Source organism: Eutrigla gurnardus, assembly GCF_963514095.1.
Source record: "Eutrigla gurnardus genome assembly, chromosome: 16".
NCBI classification, from domain to species: domain Eukaryota; kingdom Metazoa; phylum Chordata; class Actinopteri; order Perciformes; family Triglidae; genus Eutrigla; species Eutrigla gurnardus.
Genome location: NC_139927.1, coordinates 11,194,105 through 11,206,564, shown reverse-complemented (window position 1 = coordinate 11,206,564; position 12,460 = coordinate 11,194,105). Strand labels below are relative to the sequence as shown.

Below are 12,460 nucleotides of genomic sequence, written 5' to 3'. Positions count from 1 at the left end.
AACCGCAACTATTAGGCTCGATCTCCCCTTGCTGTTGTGACTTTCCAGCGATCATTTTTTGTTGCAGTGTAGCTGCTGCCAATTGACAAAAAATATGAAAAAAAAGGTACATTGTTATCAACTTACCATTCATGATCATTGGTGTGTGTTTGCCCACTTAAGATGGAGATAAATAGATGAATACAAATCAATGCTAGTCCTAGGGAGCTGGTCCTATTCACCATATTGCACCGCCATGTTTATACAGTAGCCCAGAAGGTACAATCCAAACACAGGCTCTAGCAAGAGTATTTTCATGTTTCACGTCACTCTTGGAAAAGGGAGGAGAGAGTGGAAGGGTATTCAGTCGGATGCAGTCTGCAACCTCACAACTAGAGGCCACTAAATCCTTCACACTGCTCCTTTAATCAATCAATGTGACAATATCAATTCTGCTGCTGGAAAATAGATTGGAATGTTACATAAATCTGATGGGTTATAAAAAATGTCCTTGGAGATATTAAATTCCAGAGAGCGAAGTTAAATGTCCTCTGTTTACACTGTCTATCTATCTATCTATCTATCTATCTATCTATCTATCTATCTATCTATCTATCTATCTATCTATCTATCTATCTATCTATCTATCTATCTATCTATCTATCTATCTATTTAGCATTTATTAACAATCATCAAGATGTATAACAGCATTATAACTGAAAAAGGGATAAATACAAATAAACTAAATATAGACTAAATAAAAATTAATAAATAAATAAATAGTGAGCATCTAAAAAAAACTTTATTTATTGTAACTTTAAACCCTTTTATAAAGTTATGTAGCTTATTAGAAAGTGGCACTTTGTAAAGCTAAAATATAAAAGTAAACACACACAATTGTTTGAGTTTGTTTTCCTTCCAACTTGTTTAAAAATTGTATCGATCCATGATTTGTCCATCCATGTTTTTTGTTTAAACAAACCCTCAACTCACAATCAATGTAATCACATGATGGATGCTTCTTTTTTTTGGGGGGGGGGGGCTAGTCTCTAGGTTTTCGCCCTTGTTTTTATTTTCTTCGCAGTTACGGTTGTGTTTGAATGAATGTTTTGCATGACATTGTGTTTGGGATATTCCCACACCCACTTTAACCATTTCCTCCACTGCTGTCTGGGGAATGGGGGATGTTTGCTTAATGTACATTCGCTGGAGGACAATCGAGTGAGAATAGCTTTGTAAAAGGCAGTGGCATGGAGAAAGAACAACAGCCATCTGCTAATGGCTGACGTGATCCAGGTCTGTTGTATTTAGCTGGGTGTGCTGGGATAGCTCAGTCTTTGGCCACTGGTTGAACTCGAAGCCATTGCGCCAGCTCACGAAACAATAACCACACTTAACAGGCACTAGAGAAGGCACACGTCCCATACTGTGCAGCCAGCCCACAGGTTATGAACTTCTCAGGATAGTATTGGGAAGTATGTGGTTACTAGAGCGGCTACCACATACCAATTAGACGGTAGCGTTTGCCATGGCTACAGTCCTCCTTCCTTCAGGTCTATTCATGAAAGTCATGAGTTAGTGCATTGGCAGGTGGCAGAGGAGATCTGTTTTTAATTAGGCTTTGTTTTGATGGTCATCAAGTTCCTGTATTTGTGATGAAAGCTTAGGAGGTGAGCTGATGATCGTAGCAAGTTTGACTGCGTCTTAAAGCACTCAATGAAAGGAAGGAAACCCGCAAACTACAGCACTCTGCTTTTATTAGAGCGAGGTCTGAATGTTCCTATAGCACTCGGTATGTAGGAGTTCACTTCCCGCAGGGGACATTTCAATGAGTATGAGACCGTTATACAGCATAAATACCCTGGAGGGTCACATTTTAGTTACACAGGCATTCATGAAATAAGGGAGGAGGGCGGTGTTGACGATACAAACTTACCTGATTTTAGGCAATCTTGTTAGCGACTTCTAAGGTAAAAAAATTCCAATGTCAGAAGTTGGAAACTAGAACATGATCTATTCCATTAGAATCAACTTAAACCATGTAAAATCAAAGATGGCTGACAGTATGTCGTGCTGGAATGGGTAGCTGGAATATATATATATTTTTCATACAACCTATCACAAAAACATCAACATTAGACAATTCTGCATTTGTCATTACATCCAATACCAATTTTATCTTTACAGGCTTTTTAAGAACAGGAAAATAACGTGTTTTATACCCACATGACACCAGACTAGAGAATAAGCCAAAGGGTTTTCATAGAAAGAACTTATTATATTGTATATCACATTACAGGATTAATACATAAGTATGATGCTTTGGTGTAGATATGTTCAGAGTAACCAGAGTTGCTATATTTTTAGGAAAATTGCAAAGTTAAATTAAACAAAATGCATTTTTTTTTTAGTGACGAGACCTAGTAGGACTTTGTGTCAACTCTGCTTTTCTTTTCGTCAACCAATCTATGCATGATGATGCAGAAACACTTTCTGATTCGTTGTGGTTCTGGGCTAAACCCTCCCACAGCTCTCCAGTTTAAAACAAACTCGACTATATAGTGTCACGGAGTATTTAATCAGTCAGTTGAACACAGTTATCAAATACGGTTTGCCTTACTGAGCCCTGATGTCTTTGGTCAGATTCAAGTGGAGTGAGCTCTTTTTTTCAGCGTCCTGTTTCTAATCCAGAGGGATTTGTGATGTGGGGAGATAACGCTTCAAACTAAATGAACTGTATTTAGTCTGGACAAACGGATGTCCCTGATCTTATAGTGTCCTTCCTCTGAAAATGTCTTTTTGTGCTTCCGCCAACGTATTTTCCTTTCTCTCATTTCCCCTCTTTCATTGTTTTTTTTTAAATCACACTTTTATCCCCTTCTTTTCCAATTTCATTCAAATATATAGCAAAGGAAACGTAACCTCTGCACAAACATCCTCTGTCACTCGACATGCAACAGCTGTCTGGTGGAGCTGTAGTAAGATGTGTTAACATATCTGATTTCAACAAAGTGAATTTGGATGTCGATGTATCCATTCTTGTCTGCGTCGAACTTGTCAAACAGAGCCATAGACTCGGAGACGTTGAGCTCCCGACAGAGCATATTCTTCCGTTCATTAACACTCATCAATTAATATGTGTATCAAGGTTGAAGCTATACAAATGGGTGTTACTTAAATCAGTTTGTTAATAGGTGTAGTATTTAAATATGTATTATTTCCCTTTGCGAATAGTGATAGATATTTGGAAAATTAAAGACTATGAAAAATGCCTCTCCGTAAAATAAACATTTGCCAATATTTTGCACTAAAATACAAAATGCCTAAAATCTTTTGCAAACGTACAGTTCGTGTGCGTGCAGATGTGTGTTTGCAGTGCCACTTATCCTAAAGGAATTAAAAGCTCCAAAACCTTTGTGCTTACTCAGTCTCGAGGTGAGGTTTTCTTGGCATTTACCCCACTTATCATTATTTACTTTGTATAGACCGCCTAGCTCATGAAGCTCATGATAATACCTGGAATTAGATTTGTTTTTCTTCCCTGTATCACATTTGGTGAAAGAAAACCCGGTAGAAAGTCAGGCTTCTAAAGAGGAATATTTGTATCCACTAATAACAATACTTAAAGCATAAAGCATCAAAAAGACAAACTGGAACTGGAATTTTCCTGCAGAAACCTGCGGTATTAACCAGGTCCCAATGTTGATTTCTATAAAAATCTACAACAATGCAGAACATGAGCATAGTCAATATCTTCCCTATATTGCACAATCTACTGTCTTGGACGACAAACTGACGCCAAAGTAATAAACATTTTCTGGCGCTGGGACCAACTGTTGAGGCTCGCTGCTGGAGTTGATAAGCCCCACAGGATGGCAGAGCTGGGCTTATCGAGCTCAGCCAAGCCAAAAGACCTCCGCTATCATTAGACGCACTTGGCAGAGGAAAAACTCATCCCCTTATCTCCCTTCTGCTGGGGGGGAATAACACTCCCTTCCAGCTCCCCTGTCCGCTCACTTCAGGTGGCGCTCTCCTCTGTGTTCCTAGTTAACCTCGTGGGGATTGCAGGGCAGAAACAAAAGGGCTCTGGCTTTTTGTGTGACTCCTACATGCTGTGGTGTGAAGAGTGAGAACTTTTGGCATGCGGACACGATTACAGAAATTCTGCCCTGATGTTTATTTTCAATGAAAAGGAGTTTGCCGTCACACGAAAGGGAGCTAATTTCCACACAATAGCTGTGCGTGTGACAACGTGGCGATAGGAAATCTAATGGTGATGTTAGAGCGGATTATTTAATGAGCCAAAATGAAAACAACCTCTTCTGTAAGTGCAGACTCATAACAGACTTGAGGAAGGGGGAAAAAAACCTAAGCAGAATTCTGACCAGCTGAGCCTGTGCCTCTCAGATGGAGACTGAAGGAGTCTAACACACACAAACACAGCCTTATTTGAACCAGGAGCCTGCTGTGTAGCCGGAACATGTGTGGTTGACCCCCCGAGGAGAGGCACACTGCCTCAGCCTCAGAGGTATTCCCTTTAAATATGAGCTGAAAAAAAAAAGTGTTCCCGCTCAGGTACTATTTTGTTGTGCTCAGCCAAAGCGCTGGAATGGATGCTGCCGTTCTACAAAAGGGCATTTTCAAATAAAAGAGCATTTGTTTGTCTTTTCTTAAAGAACTTTTCCAATAATTGTTGAATTCCAATGCTCACCCATCAATTAGGCGATCCATCCCCTGAGGCACTGAGGATGCAGGATACATTTCCCCCAGTATCTCACCTCACCTACTGGCCACGTCGCATGCAATATGATCCCTTTTAATGCTCCACTGTGCAGACTAAATGTTTAAATTGTATATGTCGTTCATAATATTGATTAAATATGTAAAGCTATGGAAAGGGTAAGCTTGGCAGGCAAAACAAATACAAAAGGAGAAACAGGCTACCTTCATATATATATATATATATATATATATATAATAGAAATATGTACAGTAAAACACAGTGCAGCATTTGGCTCATGGAGCCAGATTCATGAGAAACAAATGGATGTCATCTCGCTCCTCACGCTCCATGGCACGCCGCTGCTCCCTTTCCTCTTTCCTCTCCAAATACTTCTCTAAAAAATAATCCCTGCTCTTCCTTTTGGGCGCAGTATAGACTGTGGAGCTGCAGTAGGAGTCTACGCTCCTCGGTCTGTTTTGCCCTTGCACCTCCTGCTCCACGTCCTCCTCTGGGTGGACCGCTGTGTTCTCTGTCCAAAAACATCTGATAAGTCATCCCATGTCACCTTATGAAATGCCATGCCCTGTATATGTTGAATTTTTTATTTTGTCAACTAGTTACCCACTCAATTGTCCCTACACGTAAACAGTAATATTACTGTAAATATAGCATTAAAACACATAATGTCAGCTGTCAAACACAAAGTAGCATTTCAAATTCACGCTTTACTAAGCCCCGCCCACCGCTGCTACTCATCAAGCTGTCAGAGCAGCGGTGGAGCTGACTGTGTCATTTACTACACCCCTAAATAAATATAACATTTTTGTGAAAACAAAAAAAATCTATGAGCATGTAATGAAAGTATTTATTATAAGAACAACAGTTTGAAGTTATTGCACAAAACATCCGCCACCGGTGTGTAAAGTCCTTAACAGTGTACTATATTAATAGTAAAAAGTACTCCATACTTTAAGACTTTAAGTGCTTTTGGTTAATATAATTTTAGCCATGCCTTTCTGTCAATTTCTGAGGCCTTTCTGTCAATAATTGAGGCCCCAAAAAAAATATATTTAAGAATACCATCGCAGCAATATAATTATGACTAAGACAAATTAATAAAATATATGCAAAATATGCTAGTTATCTTCCCTGTATTTATTTCTAAAATATAGACTGTAGTTAACATTGGTATTACTGTGTACAGAGTGAATGTCATTAATTACATTTCCTTCATTTGGAATTTATTACATGTCCTTTGAAATGGGAAGCAATGTGTTTAACGTCAGGTTGCCATCTTATCTAACAGGAAGTTACCTTTTCAGCTTCCTGTGAAATTCATGCAGCCTTAATTCCACAGGAAGCCTACCCAAAAGTCACCTGACAATGTTTTCGGTGCTTCACCGACTGTTCTCATTGGTCGAAGGACATTAATCGGTTACAAATTTGAAGAGTTCACCAATACTAATGAAACCTGGCAAATCACAAAAGTGATTTCTACACTATTAGTAGTGTTTATTTTTAACCACAGCAAACAGGTGTGGTTGCTAACTGTGGTTGTTTCTTGGCTTAGCTATAGGAAATCTATGTGAAATGAATTTCCTTCTACACTTCTGCCAAATCCACCCTGTTAAAAGTGTTCTCCTTCCTCTTTGTGAATTTACACCTTACATAGAGTTAAAGGTTACCTGCCCCTGCAGGCGTTGTTTGTCCAGAAAGTGCCGTGCCAAAGTAAATTTCCTTTCTAATAACTGGTTTAAAACTTCGGACTATTTGACCTATTCAGTAATCAGCAGAGGGACACAAGCTTCAATAATGCTTATATATTTTATTGAAACTGACTGATGAGTCATAGCCCATTGTCGACATGTATTACAGACATGTGTGTGTATACAAGGCATTTAATGAATTTCATTCTTGCACTTGCAGGTGGCGGGACACCAGGAGGCCACCTGTGAGTTTCCACAGCCCCACTGCGACTTCAGATCAGCACAGTTGTCGACGGATTCGGTGTAGGGACAGGGGTTGGCTGCAGGTCACAGGCAGAAAAAATAGAATGGATGCATCAATAAAAACAAACTCAAGAGAGCTCACTCTCCAGATTGGACTGCTATAATGTCTTTGTCTCTGAGATGAACAGAGATTATCTTGCTGGTGGGAGTTTTTCTGTCTTGTTCATTACATTGAGATCCAGGAGAAAGACACAAGTAAAACTGATGGTAATCAATATCAGGAAGCTGGATGATCTCCTTACTATCTTAAAATCTATACTGAGATATAAAGGTTAGCAGGTTATCATGGCTGATGATCATGAATAAACGAAAAAGGGATGATTTATTTCGTCTTTTGATACTTAAAATGTGTTTTCTTTAAAGGGACAGTATGTTTTCAGTAATTATTATTAGAATTTGCACTTAAATGTATTAGAGTGTCACCCAAAATCCAACTAGTCCTTCTCAGTCACCAAAATGGGAGGATTTGCCACTTACTACACAGTCTGTCTTCACAGTTGTTGGGGCAGTCACCACAGGGTCTTCCTATCTTGTAGGGGTTCTTGTTCCGAATGTTTCCACTGTGATGTAGGTCAAAGCATAAAATATTAACAGACATAAACTGGAATATCAGTGCTAACATAACGCATATATATGCTCTGCGAAGCACTGTTAAGTGACTATTCAGAGACGTGTAGGATACATTAGATCCTCACTGCAGTTTTACCTCTTGCAGAACATCACAGTGCCTTTTCTTTTATTCACTTAAGTATTCTAAGGAAGATTTCAACATTACTTGTAGACTAAGGGAAGGCAACCGTGGTCTGAAATGTGCAAAAACACTTCTTTCAGAAAAAGAAAAGGTTTATTTCCTTTTCTTACTTAACTCATGAATAAATACAATTTTACACAATGAAACTTGATCTTGGATCCATTCCAGTCAGTGGTTCTCATTTAACTCAGATTGAGAAAATATGCTTGACTTTCCATTGAAAACGAGAAACTCGTTTTGTACTTACGCTGGGCAGTACTGGCAGACGTAGAAGTAGTTATATTTAGCATGGGGACAGTGGGCCAAAGCACAGCCGACCTTGTAGGAACTGTACCACACAACCTGTGCAGAGAACAAGAGATCAAATAAAAATCATCAGGAGTCTCTTTTAACCCATTCTGTGTTGGCCCATTTGTATGGAAGCTAGTCAGGATGAACAAGTGCTGTATAAACTGAGATATACAGTATATGCACCTGTGTGTAGTGACCGACGTCTTCTCCATTGGTAGATCCCTTTCCGAAGCTATAGTGGTTCACCTCATCATACCATGCCTGAATAGCTTTATCCCAGGAGTCCTTGTTGCTGCTCATGTACAGGTTCTCTCCACATCTGGTGGCTACAGTTAAACAGGAGAAAAGAAATCCACTTTGAATGTGCGCTAAATAAAATTACTGTACTACTCTTCTACCTATCGGTCCCTCTACTCAGCATTCATGAAATCACTTTTGAAGTGGTTAGATGATAACATGATTGGGTTGAGAGCCACCGCCATGGCTTTCACATTGAATCTATACTGAGATTTGTATTAAATGTCAGACACTCACTCTACTCATTTCATCTGGTACGACGTGCTACATAAAACATTTATTCAGGCAAAATCATACAGCACAATGACAAAATTACACATCACGTCAGACATTTGATTTGATTTTGTAAAGTGTAACTTACAACCGATCTTTCTAAACTTTTTAGAGCTGTGCTTCTCGGCGCAGGTATTGGCCCATTCTTGAGCCTTGGCAGCAGAAGCCTTGCTCCATCTCTGTGGGGGGGCAGTAGCAAATGTAGATCACAGCACTATACATCAGAAAATACTTCCTGTGTGCTTGTCTGGAAAATCATTTGATCTTTTACTGATGTGCTGCACAAGGGAGCATGTGTAATACCAAATCAAGCACTTTACAAGCTAGATCAAGAGATCATAATCCATGCTCAGACAAATAATCACACTTAGCTTTTGAAATTATGAAATCATTGTAATGCATTATCAGGATGTTACCATTTTCAGCATGTTGCTGGCAGAAGGTCGCACTGATCTTCTCAGTTCATTATGCTTGTTCACAATCTCATTTTGCACTCCGTGAGATGTTTGAACATTTTGACCTTTACTTTTACTTTTCTTGGATCCTCCTAAATAAACACAATGAACAACCAAAAACAAGTGTAAATGTGTGAAGTGTTAATGTCTATAATAATAGGAATAATAATATTTATTACACTCACCCCACTGCAGGCGTGGTTTTCGGAGAGGAGAGAGAAATAATGATTAGTTTAATGCACATTGGATGCAAAAATAAAGAACATTTTTTTTTAAAGATAGCATTAAGATCAGAGAGGACTCTTCATTTCACTTACGAACCACGCCGAGGTGCTAGGAATCAGGACAGCAGCGAAGATGCACAAAGTGCACAGGATGGTGAAGTTGTAGGTTGCCATGGTTAAGACCAAGACGGTTAACCTGTGAGAGCCACAGGTATCACTTATATACAGGACCACACAGACTCGTGACAAATGAGCACACACCATGGGTGTTGATCTTTATCTTGTTTGTATTCTCGCACCTCGAGCGTAGTCTGAGTGTTTGTTTTTCATCAGGGTTCGGGAGAAAAACAAATTTCACTCCTCAGTGTACTTTACTACATAGTGTTTACATGGATGATAGTAACGTTTCTTTTATCTGTATAGTTGTAAATTGCTTAATTTGCTCTGGCATTTCACAATAATTGTGTTTATAGGAACAACAGCTTCCTAAGCATCCTGGAAAAACTGGAAAACAGTTGGGCATGTGTGAAGTGACAGAAAAATTCAAGAAATTAAATTCAAACAACTTTTTTAATTCCACGAGGGGCAGCAGGTTGTCTCATACACAAATGCATCAAACAAAGAAATAGATACACCACAGAGCATTGAGTGGAATTAATGAGTTTAGAACATTTCAAGAGTTTAAAAGTCTACATTTAAGAGCCAAAGGGATAAATAAAGAGACGCTGTTTGCCTTACAGACATGTATGATATATCTGCGTCCTGAAGGTAACAAAACAAATTCATCTGCAAGAATGTCAATGACAGAAGTAGACACTTAATAACTCAGAATAAATGCAAACCTATTCATAAGATGACATGAATTAATATTTCAGGTATAGAGAAAACTAGAGAAAATTCCCTCACAAAAGGGCTAAATTAGGTTCAGGATCATATAAATCTTTAAGGCTTCTAAAAAGATACTCGAACATATTAGTGTGTGTCAACCCTGTGACATCAGCATAATTTATGACTTTTAAAAATATATTACATAGCATATGAGCCTGTCCTACTGTTGTGCTTAATAATCCCATAATAGTCTGGTTTCCGGGCTTGATGGGACTGGATCTTGAAGGTGTCTTTTGAGCCTCTGGATCAGATGTCTGCTTGGCTTGTGAGTATTTGGGTCCATTCCCTCACTGCAAAACCAGCATACCAATACATACACTAGTATGTAGTGTTAGATATCAACTCTTTTGCAGGTTTATTTTTAACTATATAAGAGTTACCCCACTATTAACACTTGGAGGTGAAAAATAGCTGTAGCATATTATTAAAAGTTACTTTCAAAATAACAAGACCACGTTTAGTTATAACGCAATTACTTTAAAACCTGCACACACAAAAACAGTTAAACCAGTTTTTAAAACATGGAACAGTATGGAACAATGTATGTTCTGTCACTATCGTTAGAATATTGCTTATCAAAGGGTAGAAAAGTAATTGAGCCAATGCAAATCACAGCATGTTCATTTCTTTGCTCTATACAGTATGCAGTAAAAGTGCATGTATTATGCCGTTTATGTTCCGATGCAGGATTTTGTCAATTTTCTCCAGGAATGGTTATTATTATCAGAGTCAGAGTGAGGTAACAGGTTCAGAGTCAACATTACAGCAGCGACTTTTAGAGATTTGGTTTTATGTCACTTTGTTTTGAAACTCTAATTTAACGCCAACTATTTGTCAAACGATAGTGAAATAAAACAAATTCGACTCTATCTAGAGTTTAATTAACTCTATTGTTGACCAATAGTGTTTTATTATCTTAATGTCCCGTCCATTCAACTTTTAAATTCAATTTGAACTCTGTTGTCCTCAAGAGGATATTGTTTTTCCCAGCCACCCAAACGTTGAACATGAACAAACAACAAATATGCAAATCAAGATATGCTAACCCCACCCCCATGTAAACATATGCTGTGTACACCAACTATCCTCAGGGTCCAAAACTTTTAATCCCTATCTGATCGGATCAGACTTAAATTTTGGGTAGTTCTAAACAAAAAAACGAATTTAGTATTCTGCCGAATTTGGGAAAAATAAAATGGAATCTGGAAAAATTAACACCGGAATAGATGCGAACCTATTCGTAAGGTTCCAAGCCGTCTGCCTTCGTTCTTCCCCTGCTGAAAGGGGGAGATCCCTCAATTGTAAACAACAACAGGCCGATTTCGAAGCTGTGCATTTTAGCAAAGGTCTTCGAAAGACTTGTTCATGTTGATGAACGTCTAACTTTCAGGTACCATATTTCAAGTTTAGTTTCTAAACTTAAGGTAAAATTGGGCTTTTACTTTAGGAATAGATCTTGCTTCTCTTGTGGAGCCAGGAAACGCCTAGTGTCAACAACTTTTCTTCCACTGCTAGACTATGGTGATGTACTGTATATGCACCAGACTCATGTTTACGTTCTCTGGATACTGAGTATCATTGTGCTCTGAGGTTCGTCACTGGATGCAAGAATCTGACCCATCATTGCACTTTGTACAAAAAAGCTGAATGGTCATCCCTGTCTGTTAGAAGATTCACTCATTGGTTGACTTTTATTTATAAGGCTGTACTTGGTTTGGTCCCATCTTATCTTGGAATTCATCTTGTTAGGAATCATAGACGTTATAGCCTACGATCCACTGGCTTATTTACTTTAACTGTCCCTCGTGTCTTCACAGAACTGGGGAAAAAGGGATTTCGTTATGCTGCTCCCTCTGCATGGAACTCCCTACGAGATGAATTATAAATGTTGGACCTGATCCCTCTTAATAGTTTTGTCGAAATTCTTAAAACCAAGAAACTCGAAAGTATTGGGCTGTCACTGTTTTTAAATGTGATGTAACACTTCTTTAATCTATCTTTGATAGTTATTTATATCTGTATCTCTCCTCTTGGCCAGGTTGCTTTTGCAAAAGAGATTATATATCTCAATAAGCTTTACCTGGTTAAATAAAGGTTAAATATTTTATTATCTTAATGTCCCGTCCATTCAACTTTTAAATTCAACTTGAACTCTGTTGTCCTCAAGAGGATATTCTTTTCCCAGCCACCCAAACGTTGGACATGAACAAACAACAAATATGCAAATCAAGATATGCTAAAAAAAAAAAAAACCCACACAAGCTTATGTAAACATGCTGTACACCAACTATCCTCAGGGCCCAAAACTTTTCATCCCTATCTGATCGGATCAAACTTGGATTTTGGGTAGTTCTAAAAAACGAATTTAGCATTCTGCCGAATTTGGGGAAAATAATATAGAATCACGAAAAATGAACACCGATATCGAGAGGAGGGAGGGGGTGTGTGATTTTTTTAAACTTTATCTTTATTAAAGAGAAACACAAACATTCCTTGACAACACCACAAAAAAAAATATGACAGTGCTAAAGACAAGAAAAAAGAAAGAAACCCCCCCCACCCCCCTATTG

At 38.5% G+C, this 12,460-nt stretch overlaps 1 protein-coding gene across 1 annotated transcript; it reads right to left on the bottom strand.

Moving 5' to 3' along the window:
- Nucleotides 1-6,600: 6,600 nt before the first annotated feature.
- Nucleotides 6,601-9,176, bottom strand: LOC311026782 (cysteine-rich venom protein-like; the record flags this gene model as incomplete). Its single annotated transcript, XM_084030481.1, has 7 exons — nucleotides 6,601-6,728; nucleotides 7,189-7,271; nucleotides 7,710-7,804; nucleotides 7,937-8,079; nucleotides 8,412-8,502; nucleotides 8,740-8,870; nucleotides 9,092-9,176. The coding sequence occupies 7 exons, from the start codon at nucleotides 9,174-9,176 to the stop codon at nucleotides 6,601-6,603; spliced, it is 756 nt and encodes a 251-aa protein (XP_083886607.1).
- Between the last annotated feature and the right edge of the window lie 3,284 nt (nucleotides 9,177-12,460).